The sequence below is a fragment of the Acipenser ruthenus genome, chromosome 5 (assembly GCF_902713425.1).
Source record: "Acipenser ruthenus chromosome 5, fAciRut3.2 maternal haplotype, whole genome shotgun sequence".
Lineage (NCBI taxonomy): Eukaryota > Metazoa > Chordata > Actinopteri > Acipenseriformes > Acipenseridae > Acipenser > Acipenser ruthenus.
The window spans coordinates 69,124,244-69,147,821 of record NC_081193.1 but is presented as its reverse complement, the minus strand read 5'-3'; the positions used below and the strand labels follow the sequence as shown (position 1 = coordinate 69,147,821).

The 23,578-nt window shown below is 37.3% G+C and overlaps 1 protein-coding gene across 4 annotated transcripts in view; it reads right to left on the bottom strand.

Annotated features, from left to right (window-relative positions):
• LOC117402716 (uncharacterized) overlaps positions 1-23,578 on the bottom strand; it is an 86,232-nt gene that overhangs the window by 42,121 nt on the left and 20,533 nt on the right. For all 4 annotated transcript variants that reach the window (XM_059024418.1, XM_034004115.3, XM_059024420.1 and 1 more), the window contains 2 exons: positions 21,289-21,386; positions 4,545-4,782 (listed from right to left, as the gene is read on the bottom strand). In XM_059024418.1, coding sequence (XP_058880401.1) covers positions 4,545-4,782; positions 21,289-21,386 — 336 coding nt within the window. The remainder of the gene's footprint in view (positions 1-4,544; positions 4,783-21,288; positions 21,387-23,578) is intronic.

The window sequence follows — 23,578 nt, the reverse complement described above, 5'->3', positions numbered from 1 at the left end:
AAGAGACCAATAAAAGGTGTTACAGAAAAGGTTTTGTAGGCTCAGTAATTCAGTAATTCAACCCTTTCAAGTCAAATGGTTAACTAAGTTGTAAATATAATAATAATAATAATAATAATAATAATAATAATAATAATAATAATTGCCTCTTCCAACACCAAAGAGATGGTGGAGGGAGGGGTGTATGGGCATGACTTTGAATGCATCTGAAATGTCTGCTTTGGCTAGCCAGGATCCCCGGCCAGATGATTTAATCGAATGGATTGCATCGGAAAGGGAGATATAACGCAGAGAAAACTGGTCTGAGGGAATGAGCGAATTAATGCTGCTGATTGGCGCACATGGAGGGGCAGAGAGGTGCTTCTTGCGTGAAATTATTTTTTTTGTGCAGCCCCGATAGGACTGATTTGGAATTGAGGGAAGGTGGTGGGGGGGTGCAAGGAAGGAGCCCTCCATGAAGCCTTTTGCAATCTCTGAAAAAATGGAGTCAACGATTTCTGGTTCCTTTTGTGCAGATTATAGATTTTTATGATGAAAGGTGGATGATGGAATGTATTTTAGTTAGAGGACCCATTGGAAAGTCCAGAGATGGTGTAGGAAATTATTTTACGATTGGGGTGAGACAGGGATGTTGATGGGAGTGGAATCACTGCGGAGAGATGATGATTGACATTTGTAGGAAAGCAGGTAGATGGCAGATTTAATTGGGCGGCCCGTTATATCCTTGACAGTGGAAGTAACTGGAGGGGCTGATGAATGGATAGAGAATGGTTCTGAGAGGCAGTTCTTGAAGCGGGGGTGTGTCTTGGGATGAAGAGGCGGCTGCCTCGGGGTGCAGGGATGTAGAGGCGGCGGTAGAAGAGCATATGTTACATGGGTTTGCTTTAAAGCAACAAATACTGGCTCTTCTGACATTGATTGCAGTATAAAGAAATAATACATTTAAATCGCTCTTTGTTGGATTGGGATTCCTTTTATGAACAGAGCTTTTAGGAGCTTATCAATGGGCCAGTCTTTTAGAAAGAGACAAACTGGAGAAGTATCCCTGGAATGAATGCATTTAGAGCAGCGTGGAGGCTGTTGCATCAGAGACCTGGATAACTGCGGCGGCAGGAGCAGGCATGGCAAGATCAGTGGAGGTTCAACGGAGGCTGAGGTGAATGGGTCAGTGATGCTTTCGGGTGAAGACGGAGCAGTAGGTCGGTTGAATTTCTGTAGGCATTTTCTCTTTGGATTAATGGTGGGAGGAAGCTGAGAATTGCTGCCTTGATCCGAAAATTCTGTTTCCAATGGGGAAGACAGATGCTGCTGGTGAGTAGTCATTTTCTAAAAATGATTCTGTGGTCTTGAATCTGTACTCTTGAATGTGCAGGCTGAGTAGCGAGGCAAAACAAAAAAATGCAAGACAAAGAGCAAACTCAAGGCTTGGGGTTTACATAGGGGATCAGCAGATGTTATTGGTAGGAAGGAAGCAGGGGAGGAGCCCTCGTTCATGCCACCTGAATAATACACAAGTTTGCAAATCAAACACCCAAGCTTTGGCTACCATGGTGTATCAGCTGACCTTCTCTCTCCGTTCACGCTGAGCTTTAATCTTCACTGAACCCTCTCTGTTAAACAAAGGATTTGACTTCCTTTTATAACTTGTGGCTGGTGCTTGATATATATATATATATATATATATATATATATATATATATATATATATATATATATACTTGTTGATATATATATATATATATATATATATATATCAACAAGTTTAATGCACTGTGTTTATTTTTCTTTTATAGTGTATAAATACAAAATGACATAGTTATTTGAAAATTCTCTGTATATGTAATTTAACCATTCGTTAGTGCAACTGTAGGTTTAGTGTGTAGCTATAGGCGACAATTGCAGTAATCAACGCTGTCATGTGACATCACCTTGCCATGTTTACAACGCAGTGCACTGAAACTTGTCATGGTTTGGACACTTTGTGCATCAAAATAGCCCATCACAACTGTAAAATATGACAATTATTTGGAAACATATTTTCTACAGAAATAAGTCTATATTCACTTTCAGTTCACCACGGGTACCCTCTAAGAAATGTTAGTGAGTAATACAAAATAGTTATTTTCACATTTCGAAAATTCATGTTTAAGAACTTTTTTTATTTCTTTAAGTATACATTTTATGTTGTTTTCAGTAATAATTTAATACAATAGTTGCGGTCTCCTGGTGGTCATTTCATTTCTTTAAAAACATTATTATAGTTGATAGTTGAGTACTGTATATGATACAAATAGTTTAAAACAATTACAAAAAAAGAATCATGACCTCATTTCATTTGACCTTTCTTCTTTAAAAAATATCTAAATACGCTGCCTTAGCAGGTTAAATCTCTTTTTAATTTGGTGACCCCTTATTTTTATTTGTGTTAAATGTATTATAGAAGAAGTATATTTTGTCCTGCAAAGTTTAAGAAAAAAGTAGAGACAATGGAGTACTCATATTAAGATTAATGTTATGTGTTGCAACGTGTGATAGCTATATAAGGTATTTTGTAAGTATTTTACACAGCTATTAGTTTAATAGAAGAAAAACAACACATTGATAAAAACATGTGTTTTTCCTTCAGCAAAAGAGGCAAATGTCAGGGCTTGAATTACTGGGGGGCTGGGATTTAAGTTTCTCCAAATAGTTTTATTTCCAAATTTCCTTCTTAACATGTTTTAAGCTGACAGGTATCACTTAAAACAGGAAGGAACTTATTAAAAATGTGTTAATTGTATGATGACATGTCCTGCCTTGTCTCTGCGTTTTTCAGTACCAATCAATGATAATGAAAAAGCGCCTCCTGGCAATCTGAAAGCTTCTCTGCGCGTTCTACACAGGCTAATGCTTATGCTTACATTAAGGAAGATTCAATAGTATTTGTTTTGTAAGAAAAAAAGTGACAGCATTTCATTTGAGCAGAAAAGAAATACGATTTATTCTTATTACATCTTGATCCATGTCTCAGCCTGTACGGTTGACTCCAAAAATTAAACCGCCAACATAAGCAAAGGAATTAGCCTTCATAAAATGTGTAGTTATCTAATTTAGATTGTCAGAAGATGCTTTCTCGTGATCATTGATTGGTACCGAAAAATGGAACCGGCAGGACATTTCATCATGAAATTAACACATTCTTAACAGGTTCCTTTCCATTTTAACTGATACCTGTCAGCTTACAGCAAGTTAAAAGGGGGATTTGGAAATACAACTATTTGGAGAAACTTAAAGGGTTTGCCTACGTGGTTTACTGTCTACCATACTTAATAACTGCTTCAGAAGGAAATTCATGTTTCTGCAATCAGGGCAGTTTCTAAACAAAACTCAGAAAAGCTGATCAGTGGGCTTCATATATTGCACACAGTCAAAACATATGTAACACATTTCACCCCCTTTACTAGTAACAGTTTAATAGCAGAAAGTGGCTGAAAAAAATTCCTAGTATATATTAATCACGGCACACTAATGAGCCAAGCAGAAACTGCAAAGGAAAAAATATATACAGAAATACCATGTCATATTAAATGGTAAGAAATTAAAAAAAATAAAAAATAAAAATTTCTATTGCATTTAATAAATAGAAATATTGAGCTATGTAATGTTTTCATACAGGAAGGGCCTGGTTTGCAGATTGGACACTGGAGGATAGCATAGAGATAGAGATAGAGCGAGATGGAAAAAGAGACTCTCTGAATGTTATATTATTGAATTGCTGCTGTGTAATGTAATAACTATACTTGTTGTGTAGAAATTAAATTACAAAAACAATAAGATTATTTATTCACAGAAAATGTTTTTGAAAGTAAAAGATTCCACTCTGAATATCACCAAGAGTCTCTGCATTCACTTTCAATATGATATTAGGTCAAACATTGTTCAAGTGAAAATAAAAACCATAGAGCATCCATGTAGATTGGATGTTATTCACAATATTTCCATTCTGGCCCAGTTTAAGGACTTAGAAAGGTGGTCACCTTAATTATGCATGACTCCTATGTTCCAACAACTGTTTTACACAACAAATGCACTACCACCACCTACTTCAAATAAAAAATAAATAAAAAAGACATGCACGTAACAATAATGGAAAAGGTCTCTTTAATATTTTTTATTTCCTTTAAAATAACTGTAACACACTGTAACAAAGGTTCAATTCCATTATTGTAGGGAGGCTGAGTGACATCGTTAATATCTTAAAAACCATAGCGGCACAAACGTTTGTTTCAATGGCACAAACGAATGATATATGATTCAACGTTTGTGCTTTTTGTAGGGGGGGGGGGGCAACTTCACAGAGCTCTTATTGAGGCCACAGAGATGGTTTAAACTTAAAAAAGAAAGCAGATGTGATGACTGAAACAGAACATGACATACAAAGTGCATCTAAACAAGAAGAAGATAATACTTTAGTTAAGATAACTGTGATATTTCATATCCATATCAATTGTCCTCCACCTTACTCATTGTTTATGATGGGCACCAATATTGCAAATGTACCTTACCTGGCTTTCTTGTTGAAGATCAACAGGTTCAGTCCTAAAGACTGTCTGTTTTGAGAGTGCGGTTTCAAAAACTTTAGTCTCTGTATCATATCCTCCTCTGTTTCTGACTGGGGATGCGAGAGAATTCTCCTTAGCTTGTAGTTTGCTATTAGAACTTCTGAAGGTGCACCATTTGTAACCCAGTTCCTGCATGCTGCGGTCATTCAGGGATGGAAATGAATATCCCCTGAAAATCTTCCTGTAACAAATGAACACAAACATTGGTCTGGCATGTCATAAGTTTTAGGAAAACAATTGAGAAAATGTTCGTTCTACAATTAAGTTTATAAACACTGCCCTTTGATAGACTACAGATAACAAATTAACAGTGGTGAAAAGAGAGTTTTCAAAACCAAGCAGATATGTTCTTCCTGAGCAACATAGATTCTTCCTGAGCAACATCCAAAGAATCCGACCCTTCCTCACCAACTACGCCACCCAGCTCCTGGTCCAGGCCTTGGTACTCTCCCGCCTAGACTACTGCAACTCCCTCCTGGCTGGCCTTCCTGCGTCTGCCACCCGTCCGCTCCAGCTCATCCAGAACTCTGCTGCTCGCCTCACTTCTCCCACGCAACTCTACTGCTCCGCTCACTCCACTGGCTCCCGATCACCACTCGCATCCAGTTCAAGACTCTTGTACTCGCCTAAAGATGCCTTGACCAGACTGCACCCAGCTACCTCCAGACCCTCATCTCTCCCTACACCCCCACTCGACCTCTCCGCTCCGCCTGCACTAGAAGACTAGCTCTACCTCCTTTATGCTCCCCTGCCTCCAGAGCCCGCTCCTTCTCCACCCTCGCCCCGCAGTGGTGGAATGACCTTCCTACAGATGTCAGGACTGCCCAGTCCCTGACCTCCTCAAGACTTACCTCTTCAGAAAGCACCTGTAGAACTCCTCTGCTTTTCCCCTGGGACACTTATCACCCTTCCTTAAATGTGCTTTACTTGCTCTTATCTGCCCCCTATTTTACTCCATTTAATCCTGTACTTTAGAATACTGTAATCTGCCAAGTGTTATTTAATCTGTAGTATTTTGTATTTAATTATATCCTGATGTAACTATCACTGACACTGTTATCTGCTGTATTATTGAATCGTATTTTGCCACACTTGTACTTGGTTGAACCAAAGTCATTGTATTTATCTTGCTTTTAATTGTATTATTACTTGTAATGTGATTCTTGATATGTATATGTTTATGACTGTAAGTCGCCCTGGATAAGGGCGTCTGCTAAGAAATAAATAATAATAATAATAATAATAATAATAATAATAATATGTACCATAGTTTTGCTATTGAACTTTACAACACAGAATGGTTTGATTTCTGACACTGTTTTACTTTGAAACTGTGTGTCCAATTCTGATCATGGGACAATGGCAAAAGTCGTTAGTGGCTGATTATGAGGCGCTAGGTGGGTGCAATCAGAAGTGATATTGGAACCATGTTTTGCGTGAGTTTTAAGCCTGCGCTACCACCACAGACCAATATATTTGGGTAGTGGCTTCATTAGACTTTTCACTAAAGCGATTTTGAAGATAGAGCAAAGGTTCCAAACAAACCTTCTCAAAGCATGTCTCATCAAAGAGCACACACTATCACAGAAAAGATACTGAACACACAATAAAAAGCAGTTTGTGACAACTAATTAGATAATGCTGAGAAAACTAACAAGTAATGTAAGTTAAAACAACGTATTATTTATTTTAATTGAAAAAAAACTGTCAATTGGATGAAGGTTTTGTACCCTTCTGTAACGGGGTGATGGTCCGAGCTTATCCCCACCCACAATCATATTATTTACTCAGGAACATGGAGGTCTTTAGAACACAAGAAAACAGCAACACGGTAGTCTTCACAGGTATACATATATATTTTGGCACTGGATACTGCACACAAATTACAACTGACTAACACAGACTAGCAGGTTGACTGACATTCCCCAGACAAGATTACGACTGACGTAATAATCCTCTCTCCTCAAGAAAGACACACCATTTTATAATCCCCAGCCCTGCCTGCTCCTAACAGGATTCATTATTTAATAAACATTTGCACCTGGAATGATTTTATACACAAATAAACTCTTATTTAACATTCATACTTTTACAATAAGACATTCATATATTTTACATTAAACATGTTTCTTCTCATTTATACATACGTTAACCTGCATGAATACCGTCTTTGTTTACAAACACGATCGTTATATTATATTGTTTACTCATTATTATTATCATTGTCATTATTATTCTTTTGTTCTTTTCACCTGGGCGGGGAGGGCTTAGGTCAGCCAGGGTGCCCTCGGCTCACCGCACACCAACGACCCCTGTAGTCTGGCCGGGCGCCAGCGGGCTTGCCTGTAAACTGCCCAGAGCTGCATTGTCCTCCGATGCTGTAGCTCTGAGGTGGCAGCATGGTGGGTCTGCAGTGTGAAAAGAAGCTGTCAGCTGACAGCACATGCTTCGGAGGACAGCGTGTGTTCATCTTCGCCCTCCCGAGTCAGTGCCGGGGTCGTAGCGGTGAGCTGAGCCTAAAAATAATTGGCTACTCTAAACTGGGAGAAACATGCTAAAAAAAATTTAATTAATACATTATTAGTATCTTTCATAAAGCTGGGAGCCATTGCTAATAGAGCTTCCTGATTTATAGATGACAGGTTTGTACCGCCTGACTGAGGTTTGTAAATACACACGAGGCCCACAATGCAAATCGTATTAAACAGTGGAGTACAAATGTCTACAGTATCAGAACAATGTGGATACAATTTCAAGGTATGAAGTTTATTTTATAGACTAAAATTAAAATTAAATAACTGTTAAAAACATTAGGATTTTATAAGTTAACATTCAATGATCTAACAGGATATTAAGTTTATTCAGTGTCTATAAAATGCTAATTTAATCTGTCATGGAGAATGGCAGCTCCGGTTTTGTTATAATGTTAACCCTGGTTTCACCCACACTAAAAATGAACACATAGGCGAAATATAATCTTGAGGTGCATTCATTTGTCTATCTGTTTTCTTTTTTATAATAGATTATCATTACCTTGCGTACGTCTCCTGTTTAACTAGTGAAACATGTGCCTTAACAAAAAATGTTATATATTTTTTAATTGATAAATCATGCCTGTGAGTGTTGATCTCAATTTAAAAAAAAAATCATTGATTATTCCATTCTTAAAGATACAACAAAGGAATTGCATTAGTTATATTACTTAGTTGAGCACAAGGTGGTTTCAATATGTACTTTCTGATTTAAATATAGGCCTACTATGTGATAGTTTGGGATATTCAGTCTACTTAAAACAGTAGGTAGGTGTTTATTTTTTAAATTATTTTGATATATAATTATTAGTCAAATAAACTGCTACCGAATAAGACAATTTTGCTACTTACTTTCCAGGCAGGTAGCAAATCCTCACTACTGCCTTAAAAAGTTCTAGCCCTGGCTTAACAATACATTACTTCTAGTAATTTTGGAGTATGAAGTGTTTTTATAAAAAAATAAAAAAGTGGTCTCATACAATACAAAAAAACATACAATCTGTGTTTTTTATTACAGCAGCAATAACGTTCATTGCGTTTCATATTGCACAGATACACTTTCTGCACTGTACCCCTATGCTGGGATGTTTACTACAGTATAATGGAAATACTGAATGCTTATTTTAATACTATTGAAAAATAACAGAAAACGCATGCGCAGCAAGAAGCTTTACACAATAAAGGGGAAGTCAGTTTCTCCAGGGATTGTGCAGCATGAACAAAATATCGAACCAAAATCCAGCGTTTGGGATGGGAGAAATTAAATTCATGACCTCATTGGAAGGGACAGGCATCTGCTGATAGAGACGATGGACACAGGAGATGCTCTAAACTCTAAACGCCGCACAGGTGCCCAGGATTTATTTACAAAGTATTTCTGAAACTCCAGTTGCAGTTACAGGTAACCACCAGTAGGGGCAGGGGTTTGCTTTTGTAAACAAGCGCACAGTGAAACCAACAACGGTAACACACATGTGAACAAAACACAGGTACTACAATGTACACAAAAATGCAAAACAATAAAAGCCTAAACAGCAGCTGAGTGGTACTCCCACTATAAGGGAGGAACCTTATCCTGTTACACACTCAATATGCTATTTAGTGGGATCGAAATCCCCTACAGTATTTCTCTGTTGTTTTAACAATAAGAATCACACATGGTGATCCTACTGTTGTTGGAATTACAGAAAACAATTGTTTTCCAAAACCGTCCCCCGGACTATCACTACTGGACTCATCAGCCCTGAGGGTGTATCAGCGGCTCTCTTTTATAGCGAGACTCTCTGCCGAGACACACCCACCGGCCGGTCAGGGATCCGCAGACTCAAGCATATGTCCAAGAAAACAGTGATGGCACGTTGCCCCTGTTACAGTTCGGCATTATGTCATTTGGTACAATGTCAAGTGCGTTCTTGTTAACTGGAAATTAAGATGTTGTTAGACAATCAAATTCTGATTCTGTATTGTTCCAAGAAATTGTCCAAAAATGTACAGTTTAACATATATTCTTAAAGATTTACCTCAAATTACAAATTAAAATGTAAATCTGCTAGTGTTATATACAGGGCATCCCATAAGACAGGCACCATAGGCATAATTGTTAATATTGGTTGCCTCTTAATTTCTTTCAGGTGTGAAATGTCTAAGAAAAGAAGAACAAATACTCAACAGGGTGTGGCTGTCTGATAAAAGAGAGAACATCCTAAACTGCAAAATAAATATTGCCTATATGATAACTGATTTATGGGACACCATAAATCAGTGCATACCTCACAGTCCTTAAAATAACTACTGTACGTGATTCACTGGCTTGGATTTACACTTTCCATTTTAAAATTGAATTAGTATCAATGCTAATGGTATCAATGCACCTGAGCTGGCTGAAATCACGCTGCTTTATAAACCATTAGAAAAGCAAACACATGTTCTTGAGAGGGAAAGGTAACAAATATAGTTTCCAATCTCTTAACAGCTGTTTGGAATAATGCTCTCCCTCTTGAAAGGAAATATTTACTTACTGTTAAAAGCTGTGCATGCATCATTAGTGTATTAATGGAAAGGAACAAAATCCATTTGGAGAAAAAAAGAGCATTCAGTATGGTTGTGGCCTTTCTCTTTGTTAGATTATACACAGATGCATTATTGACGTCAACAGTGTCATGTACGGTAGCTCTAAAAATAATAAAATATTATTTAAAAATGAACTGTTTGTTGCAGCAGGGAGGTAAATGGGTTTCAAATCATTTCCAGAGGGCTCAGTCTTGTTTGTTCAGCCTGGTGGAAAATGGTTTCAAACCACAGATTTTGCATGGCCCCAGCTTTGTAACTTGATGATCATGCCAGCATGTCTCTTTGTCAAGGATTCACAGGTGCGTATTTCCATGTACTGTATTTTTTCTTTTCCTTCCCCAATATTTCTCTACAGTTTCCATTGTATTTCTGAGTAGGCCAATTTTAAGTGGCTAATCTTCATTGTTACTGATAAAGGCAAAACACCAACATGTATGGTAAAGCATAACAGAAATTATGGTAAACCATGGACAATGATGGTAAATATCAACCATAACCATGTGAAAAAATCACAAAAGTTTTATTAAAATGACTAAAACTGTTCCTTAATGTTGGAGAAGTTATTCCACCAGGAAACGTGTGTGTGCAATGGAAACACTTTATCTCTTTCTGAACAAATCTTGGCATCTGTCCCTGACATCTCAGAGGCTTTGGGTATAGCAGTAGGAAAACTCATACCTGATGGATAAGGGGCAATAGGTCTTCAATGATATAGCAAAATAAACAAATGATCAAACATAGTCTTGCAAGCAATACACTTTTTAAATACCACACCTTTACTCTAGCCCATGGGTTGATTTATATAAATAATTCACTACTTTATTTGTCTGACTTTTTAATAACTGTTTCCATTTTCAATCTGTGAACGCCTAATAACCTTTAAAGTTCTAGTTTGCTTACAATGGTCCTTAATAATTCACTACTTTATTTGTCTGACTTTTTAATAACTGTTTCCATTTTCAATCTGTGGAAGCCTAATAACCTTTAAAGGTCTAGTTTGCTTATAGGCTGTTTTTCCATTTGTGAGGTGTTTGTGGATTAGCATCTCCGTATGATTTTACTCTACAAAATGTGTGAAAAGCTGATTACACACACACAGCCTTTCAGCCTTTGTCTGAGGTATTTTTTAGATTCAGCAATGATACAGAAGCTATCTGACAGCTGCTTAGCATGATAGTGCTAAGCTCAAGCTCTATGTTAAGTCACATCACAGTCTGCACACTGGGACTTAACAATGCGACTTGTCACTTGACTCACAGCCCATAACATTTACAAGTATAATTTAGCAAGCAACATTTTCTTTGTGTTTTATATACACGTTTTAACAGAATAAAAAAGTTTGTGATCCTTTTGTATGCTGTATCTTAACTATTTTGTTACACCTGCAGCCACTTGTTCTTTAAGAACTGAACTGAACTGACAGGAACATCCGGGCCCTAGCAGATAATAATTTGTAACCCTAAGCCTTAGTATATTCATCCCACATTAAGGTTTAAGAAGAAGGGATCTATCCCAGTACAACTGTTATCTGAGTCATTGTATTATTATTATTATTATTTATTTCTTAGCAGACGTCCTTATCCAGGGCGACTTACACTTGTTACAAGATATCAAATTATTTTTTACATACAATTACCCATTTATGCAGTTGTTTTTTTTATTGGAGCAATCTAGGTAAAGTACCTTGCTCAAGGGTACAGCAGCAGTGTCCCCCACCTGGGATTGAACCCACGACCCTCTGGTTAAGAGAGCTTAAATGGACCAAATACCAGTGAGGTATTTCCTCCATTTGTGGTTTATTTAGCAGACACCTTTATCCAAGGTGACTTACAGAGACTAGGGTGTCTGAACTATGCATCAGCTGCTGAGTCACTTACATCACCCGAAAGACAGAGCACAAGGAGGCTAAGTGACTTGCTCAGGATCACACAATGAGTCAGTGGCTGAGGTGGGATTTGAACCGGGGACCTTCTGGTTACAAGCCTTTTTCTTTAACCACTGGACCACACAGTCTCCTACCACATAAACCACATGTGACAGAGAAAATAGTTCTAGGTTAGGTGCTGTGCTGTGTGTATGCAACAGAAGAGATGTGTAACATACGCCCCAAAGCATGTCAGAATCTTGCAAAAATGCACATTTTGATGAACTTCGACATATTCTTTCTACATGCAGGGATCATCTAGTTAAATAATGTTAACGCTTGCTTCAAGGGCTTTTCAAAAAAAGGACAACAAAATGATGTTCTGTAATGCATTGAGGAAATCACCCGTCCTGGTCAACTAGAATGGAATAACCTAGGCTTGGGAATACAACTTCTAATTCATAGCTTTCTAAACCACTGTATGTTTTACTATCAGAATAGCCACACTGGTCCCTATTAACACTGGGACCTATTAAGTCTTTGAAAAAGCATTCTTTAAAACAATGTGTTAAAGCCATGAATATAACCCATCTTATCTAAATGGAGATCCTGTAGAGGTCAAATGTGTCTGATGATAGTGAAGCAGGAAATGCTTTGGTACAACAGTATTATTTGCCTCAATTGGATATGCATTAAATGGTACCAGGACCTGTAATAAATACATCTGTTTATTCATACTATACTTGCTCATACCTTCTCTACTGTGAGCAGGTATACACTAATCAATAAAGAACCCATAAAACTTAAAAAAACATGTTCAATCACTGGACATAAATAGCAAAGAAGCCCCAGGAAACAGTGAATCAGTGCAAAGCTTTCAGATATGTGCCATCTGTGGTATTCCCACACATGAACTGTGGGAATGAACTGTAGGGAGCCAGTTTTTTCCTGGTCCAGATTGAGGATGGCAGTTGGAATTCCCAGTTGACAGAAATATCTGACAATTAAAAATGCATACTGTGACAGGATTGAAAGGAGTCCCCGTTGTAATTCACCCTCCCAACCACCGGCAGCACTGTGTAGGGCTGACCGTGATTGGGTCAGGAAGTTGAACTCTGACCAGACCGGAAGTTCCGGGTCAGGCGGCCATCTTGGCCCAAGGTGGAACCATGCGGCCGCCGAGTCCCATCATTGCAATCAGCTGTGCTGTGCTCGTCGATTGGCTGACGTGGGGCAGTGTGCTGATTGCAGGGGCGGGACTCGGCAGTATTTAGCCAGTGTGGTTTTGCCATTCGGTTTCCCTGTCCTGAACTGAAAACACGGAAGAGATTCTATTCTTTATTCCTCGGAAGGGAGCCAAGAGGCGGTGAGAGGAAACCCACTGCAGCAGCACGGAAAAGCCATGTGCTTCCTTTATTGTTGTTTTTGTAACCACAATGTTTTTGTTTACTTGTTTTAGTTGAAAACTGAGTTTACCATTGCTGGTATTCCAGGTAGTTTTCTTCTTTGTTTTCTGCAATATTGGATTGTTTATTTCCGTTGTGTGTGAAAATAAAATCCTGCCCAGATACCATTGTTGGTACAGGGCTCCAGGACTAAACATCACTTCCAGCTCCTGTTTGCTGTCATTTCTGGTCCTTCCCTAAGCTCCACCCACTACCCTCCCACAATACACACCTCCAACAGCAAATAACGATCAATATAAACTATTATTATAAATCAGGTTCTGAGAAGAGCAGTCATTATCCCACTGGAGCTATTTCAGTGTGGAGGAAACTTAGTAGTCAATGTTGTTCAGTGTCTTGTGTTTTTTTTTTATAGTTAGACCTCAGTTGGTGTACAGATGGAGGAGGGTTGCAAACAAAAAATGAATACAAATATACTGGCTTATAATTTTACTAGGTTCATTTTATAGCATAAAAAAAACATAATTTCCTACTAAAGGCAGTTATGTAAATGAGAAAGGTGATAAAGGGTTTGTATGTGCAGTTACAAAGAATGCTTTTATACCAGCAAAACACTGAATGAATTATATTTCTGCTAATTGATTTACCTCTCTTTGTGCATTTGTTGCAGAAAATTATTAGTTAAACATTCGTACCACTTATCTGGATTATAAAAAAAATTCAATGACATTTTAAACACTGGATCATATGTCAAAAAAACAGTTCTAATTAATAGAGTTGTGTGAAAAGCTGCACTAATTATATTTTATGCACGAAGACAACCATGTGTATCTAGACCTCTGGAAATGTGTCAAAGCTCACACTATGAAGGACATCTACAATGGTCCTTAAAGCATGCTTTATTAATAAATAAATCAGGACTAAGCAAGGCAAGGCACTGTATTGCCCATTTGGAACCTAATTACACAACCAATACCACCTAGTTATTTACTTAGGTATTGAAAGAAGCCTTGTGCACTATACAGTATGTGTGGTATTGTATTCGTGTGCAATGTATGTATAATGGAATGTATGTATAGTTCTATACATTTTGAATGAGTGTATCCATAGTGCCTCCTTAAAGCATACAACTTACCCTGAGTAAATATTCTTAACAATAAATAAATAAATAAATAAACAAACAGTCTGCCTTTGTTGGATTCAAAACACTTGATCTTTCAGACAGCTCAGTAAAGTTTTCTTTCAGGGACATGCTTGCATATTCATGTAAACTTCCAGCGCTATTTATAAAAAACTACAAAGAAATGTGTTGTTGTCATCTCTCCTTCACATTATTAACAACACTGATAATGAAAACTGGAGATCTAATATCATAGCTGTTGCACCTTCCAGGTTTTTTTAAGTAATCCTTAGGTTTCTTTTAATGCATAAGTAAATAATAATAATAATAATAATAATAATATTAATAATAATAATAATGTTGACTTTACCACAGTAATCTCATCATTATTATAACAGTGTTGATTATTATCACTAAATGTTTAATAAATGGTACTATTATTTGCTGTAGTGCAAAAAACAAGCTGAAAATTGTCTTTAGATGTCATCATAAAATGCCTGAAAAACACACATATTAGCCCAACATGGATTTGGAGTTTGTAAAGAGAATTGTTTCAGGGAAAGTTTTTGTATGTGAGAATCCCATGTAATTAGACATACTGAATCAGCCATTGAAAATCAGTGTCTTAAGACTCGTGGTACACAGATCGCATCCTTTAAGAAAAAAAATGCTCTGGAGCATCCAGTCCACTGTTACAAGCTGTTTAATCTTTTGTCTGCCACATAAATAGAATGTTTGTGTTCCTGCTGTGTCATTGTAAAAATGAATTGTTAGAGGTACAAAGACACATCAAATTGCTAATTTAATGTAATCGTTGACATATAAATTTGGACGTAAATCAGAAATCTGAAACAACTGTCACGACTACATGTTTGTCAGTTTCAGCAAAGCAAAAAGCAAAAATCCTGAATTGAAGCTGAACTTTTATTCAAAATCAATCTGACATGAATCATTTCAAAGTGCACCAAATCTTAATCCAACATGCAAGAATCCCAAACTGAGCTTTTATTCCAAATCAACCCGACATGAAAAGTTTGACGTGAAAAGTTCATCAGATCCTCAAGGTTTGTTTTTGTTTTGTTGTTGTTTTTCTTGAATCAACTTTGCTTTTCCGCATGGTTGCTGAACAAGCTTTTTGAAAACCTATATTCACAACAGAGATATGTCTTTTTTTCAAACGATCTAATAGTTTCCAGCTTTGTTGCAACATAAAATGATTTTCGTTTGGGAGTTATGGTTACCCAGCACGCGCTTTTTATTAAGACAAAAGAGTTGACTTCACTGCGGAGATGGCATCCCGTGCGTACAGCATGATGTTGACAGTGTGTGTTTACATTATCTGTTTTTGTTTTCTTTTATCTGGGTTCCAGGGCTCAGGTTTGTTATAATGAAGGGCGTTATAGCGAGGGTGTACTGTATGTATATAAAACATTACATTGTAATCAATGTAACATAATGTGTGTTTTACACAGGGCTATACATACTATTGAAGTATTTTACTAAGTAGATTGCTGTAAAATAATCTTCAGATGACCCATTGCTGTTACCCTGCGTATCTGGATTTTAAACTCAGCTGTATTAAACCCTGCTAGTTACGACATCTCATAAGTAGGTTGACCACTGTTACAACTTTTCTGTTGAATAATATATTTATGACTTTGTCATCTCCATGTCAGATTAAATTAGCATTTTATAGACACTGAATAAACTTAATATCCTGTTAGGTCATTGTTTGTTATCTTATAAAATTGTAATGTTTTTAACAGTTATTTAATTTTAATTTTGGTCTATAAAATAAACTTAATTGTATCCATGTTGTTTTGTACTGTAGGCATGTATACTGTACAATGCAATTTGCATTGTGGGCCTCGCACGTATCTACATGGGGTGGTACAAACCTCAGTCATCTATCATGAAGCTCTATTAGCAATGGTTTATGAAAGATACTAATAATGTACATGTTAAAAAAACAAAACACTAATACCAGTAATTATGTGGAATGTAATAAACGAAACCAAAACTTTTTTTCCACTTCCCTTTACAACACCATTTCCATGTTTGTTTTATTTGAAGTGTTGAAGTTCAATTTGAGTTTTTGTTTGCTTGCTCAGTTACAAAAAGGCACAAGTAAACCTTATGCTATTACTTTATGAAAACGTGTCGATGGCCACTGTTTACTGTGAAGAAACAGCAATGACAAGGAATGAAAAAAAAGGAAAAAATAAATAAAATGCATTGTCAACTTTATGTACTATTTATCTGGGGAATAAACAAAACAATGTTTAACTTGAACTGCTATTTGGCATCCTTTGTTTTGTAGTTAATTCACTGGGGTAAAGTTAGTCCTTCACAACTTATTCTTTACTCCTGGGATGTTTTTCTGTTTTAACGTGTTACATATTTTAAGGTCTTGTTATAAAATAAAGGCGCAGACACACAGGGCCACGGTCACACATCCTGCCCCTGCTGCTATGCTGTCTCTGCCTGTGTACAGAGCAATATAATGGTTTTTATTACTTTTTGAAAAATGAACGACTGTTCGAACGAATATTTAAATTCTGAGTGAATATCCGAACATGAAAATCATGTGTTCGTCCCAGCACTAATAGTTTATAATATCTTTAAATTCAATTATTGTTACTCCTCTCCTAATTGCAGTACTGGGTATACCGTATTCCTTCGAATTTCCAACCCTCAATTTGAGGAAAAAATAAAATGTCTAATAAAGAGGCATTTACAAAAATACAACCTCAATTACGCATAAGAGCTATTTATACAAAGGAATACTATATTTTTTGCAATGAAATGCTAAAAACTCATCTATTAGGCATTTTTGTAACACATATTGTAATGAATATGGGAAAATGAACATGCCTGTAACAACAACTGTAATAACAACAACATCATCCTCTGAGTTGGAGGAGGCCTCTTTATTACTTGATATCTCCCAGTCAAATGTCATCTTCTGTTCCATCGAGCTGGTTAGATATGTAAAGTTTTTTGAAGGAGTGCACCACAGTCTGTTTATGGAATCCCATGCTTTAATAATCCACTCACACAAGGGGGGCAGAGGGGCACGGTGCATTCGTCTAGTTGGCATCAGTTGTTTATCGTCATTCACAAGCCATTTCAGGTAAATGTCATGGATGATTCGATGATTCGAGATCGGGCAGTAACATTTTTCTCGAATAGTCAGTCACATTCCTGTTTTTGTACTTGGGTTTAGAAGCAGGACATTTTTGAGAAGAAAAAAATGGTTTAAAAAGTGTCTTAAATTCGAAGGAATACGGTACTTTCAACATTTACCCTCACTTTTCTTACTGTAAATGTGTACATAATGTGGTAGCACACAGCGCATCGTGACAGTGAGTGCTGCGGTCACTTCCTGTAATCTTAAAAAAACACACAATAAAATCGTAACACAATAATTTGGAGATGAATGACAAACTTTCTTTAAGGCACATTTAAAACATTCTGGGTTTATAGAATCTCAGAGCAATTTGGTCCTGGTCCTCATAAGCTAAAACTATCAATTCTGTCAAATTGCGTGATGGGGGCTATGTTGAGAACACCAAACAAATTTTACATGTAACTTGAGTCAAAACCAAGGCCCATAGTAGTGAGCATCATGAAAGACTGTGCAGCTTTGACACCTTTCTCATTATATCCTAAATAACGTATGAGAAATCAACCAGTCACCGGTATAGGTTTGTCAAAATTCCAGTACACCTTATCCTGTGTACATATGTTACCCTGTCACTCCAGAGGCAAACTGGTAGGGAGCTGACACGAGCCATTAAATTACTGTGCACATAGAGAGGGAGGATGATAATCAATGACCTGATTCTTATTCCAAGAGCAATACAAACAGCTGAGCTAACTCAGAGGTCATTAGGCAAACTGTTACCCCTGACCTGACTCGTCTCACAATCCACTTACGTCCAATGGTATTCTTCTTGTACTGATTTAAAGCTGAATAAGACTGAGGTCAAATGACCAAGGTCTCACATTCAGTCAGTGGGACTCATTTACGAAAGGGCACTAAACATTATGGTTCATGATTTCCATATTTACTATTGCAATTGTATTCATTATCTCTCGAAATATTGGGCATATTATGGCGCATGCTAATTTTATTGTGCCACATTATGGTAATCAGAATGAATACGTGATTTGTATGGTAATGCATGATAATGTATTTAAATGAGACACCCGCTCTGAATAATGAGATGCGCGTCATTCACACCGTATTTACTAAAGGCCGATAATCTGAGAGTGCACCTTAAAGTGAGCGATAATTCGTTTTTGGAAACCAGGCTTTAACCACTGATAGACACACTATTTAAACCTATTTTTCTGGGCTGAAATCTATCTGGCATCATGGAGGCATTACTTGCATTAAGGTTTTCATATAGAGCAGTGAAAATTACCTGTAAATAACAGGTTATATTAAACGTGAATAAATGTGAATTAATGTTACAATTTCTTAGATTTTATTTTATACTTCATTACATTGGTACAAATAAGAGTGGTTAAATAAAGCACTGGACCAAACAAGGTAGGAATTTATCGCAATAAACATGACTGACGAGATTTATGTAAATGTTGACCTTTTGGGAAATCAAAGTATACATCAGATATTGATAAAGATTTTTTTGCGATGAAATCTCCTCCATTGGGTAAGTATTGGACATTATTGTGCACACTAAATTATCACTCACCATACATGTAGTGTACACATTATGGTTTGTAAATTAGCCAAATATTGTGCACGTAAATTAAAGTGTTCTCTGTTAGTAAATGGGACAGTAAATTTAGATTTATGGTGCACTTTTTAGTGCCCTTTCATAAATGAGGCCCGAGTGAGTAAGATGTTCTGGTGTTGTTATTTTGTCTCTATGCCTTACCACTGAACTTCATTATGTTCTTTGATTTAGGCATTTACTTCTGCCAGTAATGAGAGAGGCGCAAGGAGTGGGCTCAAAGCACACCACTCACTGTGCTTGTAAAGCTGAAGAGACATTTGCTTTCCATTTAGCATGCTGTGTGTCTAATGTGCCAGAAGGCTGTACTTGCACTTCGGCAATGAAAGTGCTTCATTTATTATGCTGCATTTGAAGAACAACACGCTTGTTTCTAACCTTTATAGTCAACATGTGAAAAGGAACCCTGTCATTTCAGATGTAATCCCTCTATTAATTATACAGAGCTAATCATTTCAATGAACATCCGTTTATTACTAATGTAACTGATATCCTCAGGACTAAGGTATTTGCTTTTTGAAACCCCATTTCTCTTGCATCAGTGGTTTTAGGCCTGAAGAAGAACATCTGCGTAAATTACACAGCAGGCATTTATTTAAGCCTCAAAATGTGTCTAAAAGCCTTTTATTTTGAGAATCCAGTTGCATTACATTATAAAAAACTTCCCAAGAAAAAAAAAATCATAAAAGGTCAAATATGAAGTACATTAAATATGTTATCGACATGAATGACGCTGTCACAGTGCATCTAATTTTACTTCTATTTATTTCAGCGCAAGTGAACCAGAGGACATGGCAGTTTGCTTGACTCGCTTTTAATTAGAAAAGAAAAATATCAAATGATGACGTTTTTTTTTTAATTTCAGGCTTTCAAGTACTGAAAACACCAACTGTAATGTATTTTATTTAAAATTTAGAAAAAAAAAAGAATTTAACAACCAAGTGTGGGACTGAGAAAAAGAAAAAATATGTCAGTATGCATTCAGAAGGAAATTTGCTATGTTGATTAGTAATGTTACATGTGGATGACCTTTAACCTTATTTTTCTGCATGTGGGCCTTACCTCTTTATATAGATAAAATAAGCCACTATCAGCCTGTGTACAGCTCAAGGTAGCACACATAATGATTTATGAATTGCCAATAAAAGGAGACTGTATTGATTTTTACCATTTTAAGACAATTATCTGAGTATATACAGAGATTGTTAAGCAAGTAGTTTAGTAGGCCTACTAAAATACAACAGGCAAATGAAAAACTATTTAAATATAAATAGAATAATGTATGTGCCAAAATATATTACCACACAATGGACCAGAACTACAGGGGCATGCTCTTTATACTGAAATGCAATTGTAAGTAAAACAAAACTGTTAATCTTACAAAGCAACTTGCATTTTGGTCAAAAGACCTTAGTAATTCTGGCCCAATATTTTATCCCATTTGGTAATTTGGCACAGCTTGTTATGAAGAGAGTAGACCTGTATTAGTGTTTTAGCAAGAAAGAAGCGTGAAGCAGGCATTCTCAAAACGGCGGCTTGTTTATTCAGCAACAGGCAAGCAGACAGATGTCCAGTACGATTATCTACTCACTTAAGTCCCTCAACCCCGGCTAGCTCACAGGCAGCCTCTTTTATAGCCCACAACCCAAACAACATTGCAACATTGTGGTTAAACTTCGGCCAATCAGTGGCCGCTACCCCATACTGCAACAATGTAGTTACACCCTGGCCAATCAGTAGGCCGTTATCCATCCCCTTCACTGGGGCCCTTTTCCCATGCCTATTAGGGGTCAGGGCTGGTGCAAAGTTGCATCAATAGTCCAGAATGGGGAGTGGGGCTGCCAGAAGAGGAGCATTCGCACAAGCTGGAAGTCACAGGTGCTGGGTTGTGCAACTCAGATCTGCAAACAGTTCTGCAAGGCAATGCAGTCCAGTACAGTTCAAGCACAGTTCCACGGACGCACACACAATAACAAAGACCCATCGCCAGCCCTTTGTTACAGTATTATTAGTAGGCCTTCTGCCATTATGACAAGCTGTGCCACTTCTGTATTATCAGCCAAAAACCAACAAGACACTAATATTAGTAGTTTCTTCATTGTTCTTGCTTGTACAAATTAAACCAGTACAGGGTTGCATCATGATGCAGGAGGTCATATATTAATTGAAAATATTATTTGCTTGTACTTATGAACAGTTTACAAATATATAATTATTTTTACCAAAATGCTTTATTTCCATGGTATAAAAGAATATTTTAAAATAAGACATAAATGTTTGTCTTTATTGGCAATCAACTGCAGAAACCATTAGTTGAAAGGATTTATTAGATAATAATCAATTTGAGGCGAATACCTTGACAATATAAAATCCATATCCAGCTACTATTACCTAGCAATTTTAGAAATTGTACTCAGGTTATTGTGTATTACCTTGTCAGTTTTTTTAATTCCTCTGCCGTTGGGAGAGTGGACTTATTGAGGCAGGGAGGAGGCAATTCTTCATCCCCAATGACAGATTTCACCTTTGCCTGCAAGGAAATATAATGACAATGCACAATTATATAAAATTTTATTGAAATTACTAATGTCTGTGAGTTTATATAATATTAATGGAACAGGAGCAAGGGCTGCATGGAGGAATAACCTCGGGAATTGGGAATAGGCGTGCCGCATGAGTACGTGGGTTTCCCCTTGGCATGCAGAGAGCTACCCTCACAGAGGCGAAACTGAACCAATCTGCTTCCAACACTGGGAAGCAACTGATACTTCCCCCAAGAGGAACCTAGTGGTGAGAGAATGGGAAAATAAGTTATGATAGGTTTGCCCGTGGGTCCCCTCGGGCTTGTTATGCCTTTTTTCCACAATATGTTTTTGGAGTGCAGATTTGAGTTCTGGCTATGTGACATTGCCAGGCTTCGCTGGAGAAGCAACAGGAAGCCTTGCATTGACTCTGGTTCTCCTGAGGGTTAGGGAGAAAAAATCATCAGAGACTGTTTCTTCTCGCTGGTACCTTGACAACATCCTCTCTAAAATAGCTAAAAAAGTGCTACAGTAGATAGACATGACAAAAGTTTCTAAGGACCTTTGTTTTAACACCCATTAAGTAGCAAACAGACAAATTCTATACATTGTTTTTCAATTGCCGGTCTGTTAGGAAATCAGAAGTACAAAAAAGCTGGTCTACTCTAGGAAAGAACACATGTACACAACACTATGAATGCTGTCAATCAATAGGCTGCAGTCTTATGAGGGTTTCTGTTGAGTTTACAAAGGCAACTAAAAGCTGTGTATAAGTGCATATGTATTAAACCCCCATCTCTTTTAACACAAATGTATGTGTAAAAATAACTAAGTGATCTTAGTCTTGGTACCTGAAACAAGACATTTACTGCTCTTAAAATGTCACTGACTTTTATCTGCTCAAACAGGCCTACTGGAAGACCATAAAGCATTACAAACAACACAGACATTCCTGCTTGTTTGTGAACCCGCAGAGGCTATTGAATTTCTATTGTGAGTCACTTTTATGGATGACTAAAATGAGTGGGATAGTTGGCCAGCTTCCAGCCCCTCTCAGAATGGGAGCAGCACCCCAAACGAATTATACTTCGCAATGTGAATTAAATGGAGTAGTAAAGCAAGATGTACAGCATACAACTAGCGAAGCGCCGCATGTTTTGTTATTGTTTATGTATTAAGGATGGCGTAGCCGATTTTGTTTAGTAGCGTGGATGGGTAGCCCCATCCACAGTAATTTAATAAACTTGTGCAGATTGTGGCCGAGGGGTAATAGACTAATTACTAGCCAGTTAAACCCCTCGGCCACGATATATAAGCCTGCAGCTCACTGCACTCGGTGTGGGAGTTCAGAGGAGCGAGAGTAGAGAGCGAGGAGAGAAGAGAGAAAAACACAAAACTTAAGAATATATATATATATATATATATATATACAGGAACAGTGACAGCGACTGCCCAGCCTGACCTGAATATTTTGTATTCGAGATTTGTTTTATTTAAACCTTTTATTTTCGCTCTGTGAGCAAATGTTTTTTTGTTTAAACCTTTTATTTATTTTTGTTATTTGTAAATAAAACGGCGGCCAGCCGCGTCTTTCTTTTGAAACTGCAGTGCCTGGTGTCAGTTTTCAGTCACCACCCAGTCTTCCTGTCACAATCACTTCAAAGGATAAGTAAGAAGAGTTGACCATATCAGGAGTTCACCAACAGCACAGGGAATAAGCATTCTATTGATTTAACACTAGAATGACCTGTTTATAGGCATACCTAGAACAACCATGACTGATCAATTTGACCTGCGTATTAAAAACAACATAAATATTATAATGAAAGGACAAACAATTGAATATAAGTCATAGTTTTGCTGAGGAATGTCGTATAAAGCATCTACACAACCAAAATGGACATTTGAACAGAAATGTGTTTATATACAGACATATTATGCATTTGGCACAGCTATCAACAGTAACTCAGGCTTCTGGCACCAAATGCTCCACTGGCATATGCTAGTGCAATGAAAGCTTCTAATTCCTCCAAGGGCATTGACCAGGGATCATCTTGTAGCTGTCGGTGGGCTTCTGCTTCAGTGCAACGTTGAATGTGGTGAAGCGTATGCATGTCAATCAATAGGCGAAAAGCACTCAATGCGCTCTCATCAATGTTGCGTTTTGTATATGCCGTGGGCCCTGGAACTTCCCTCAAAA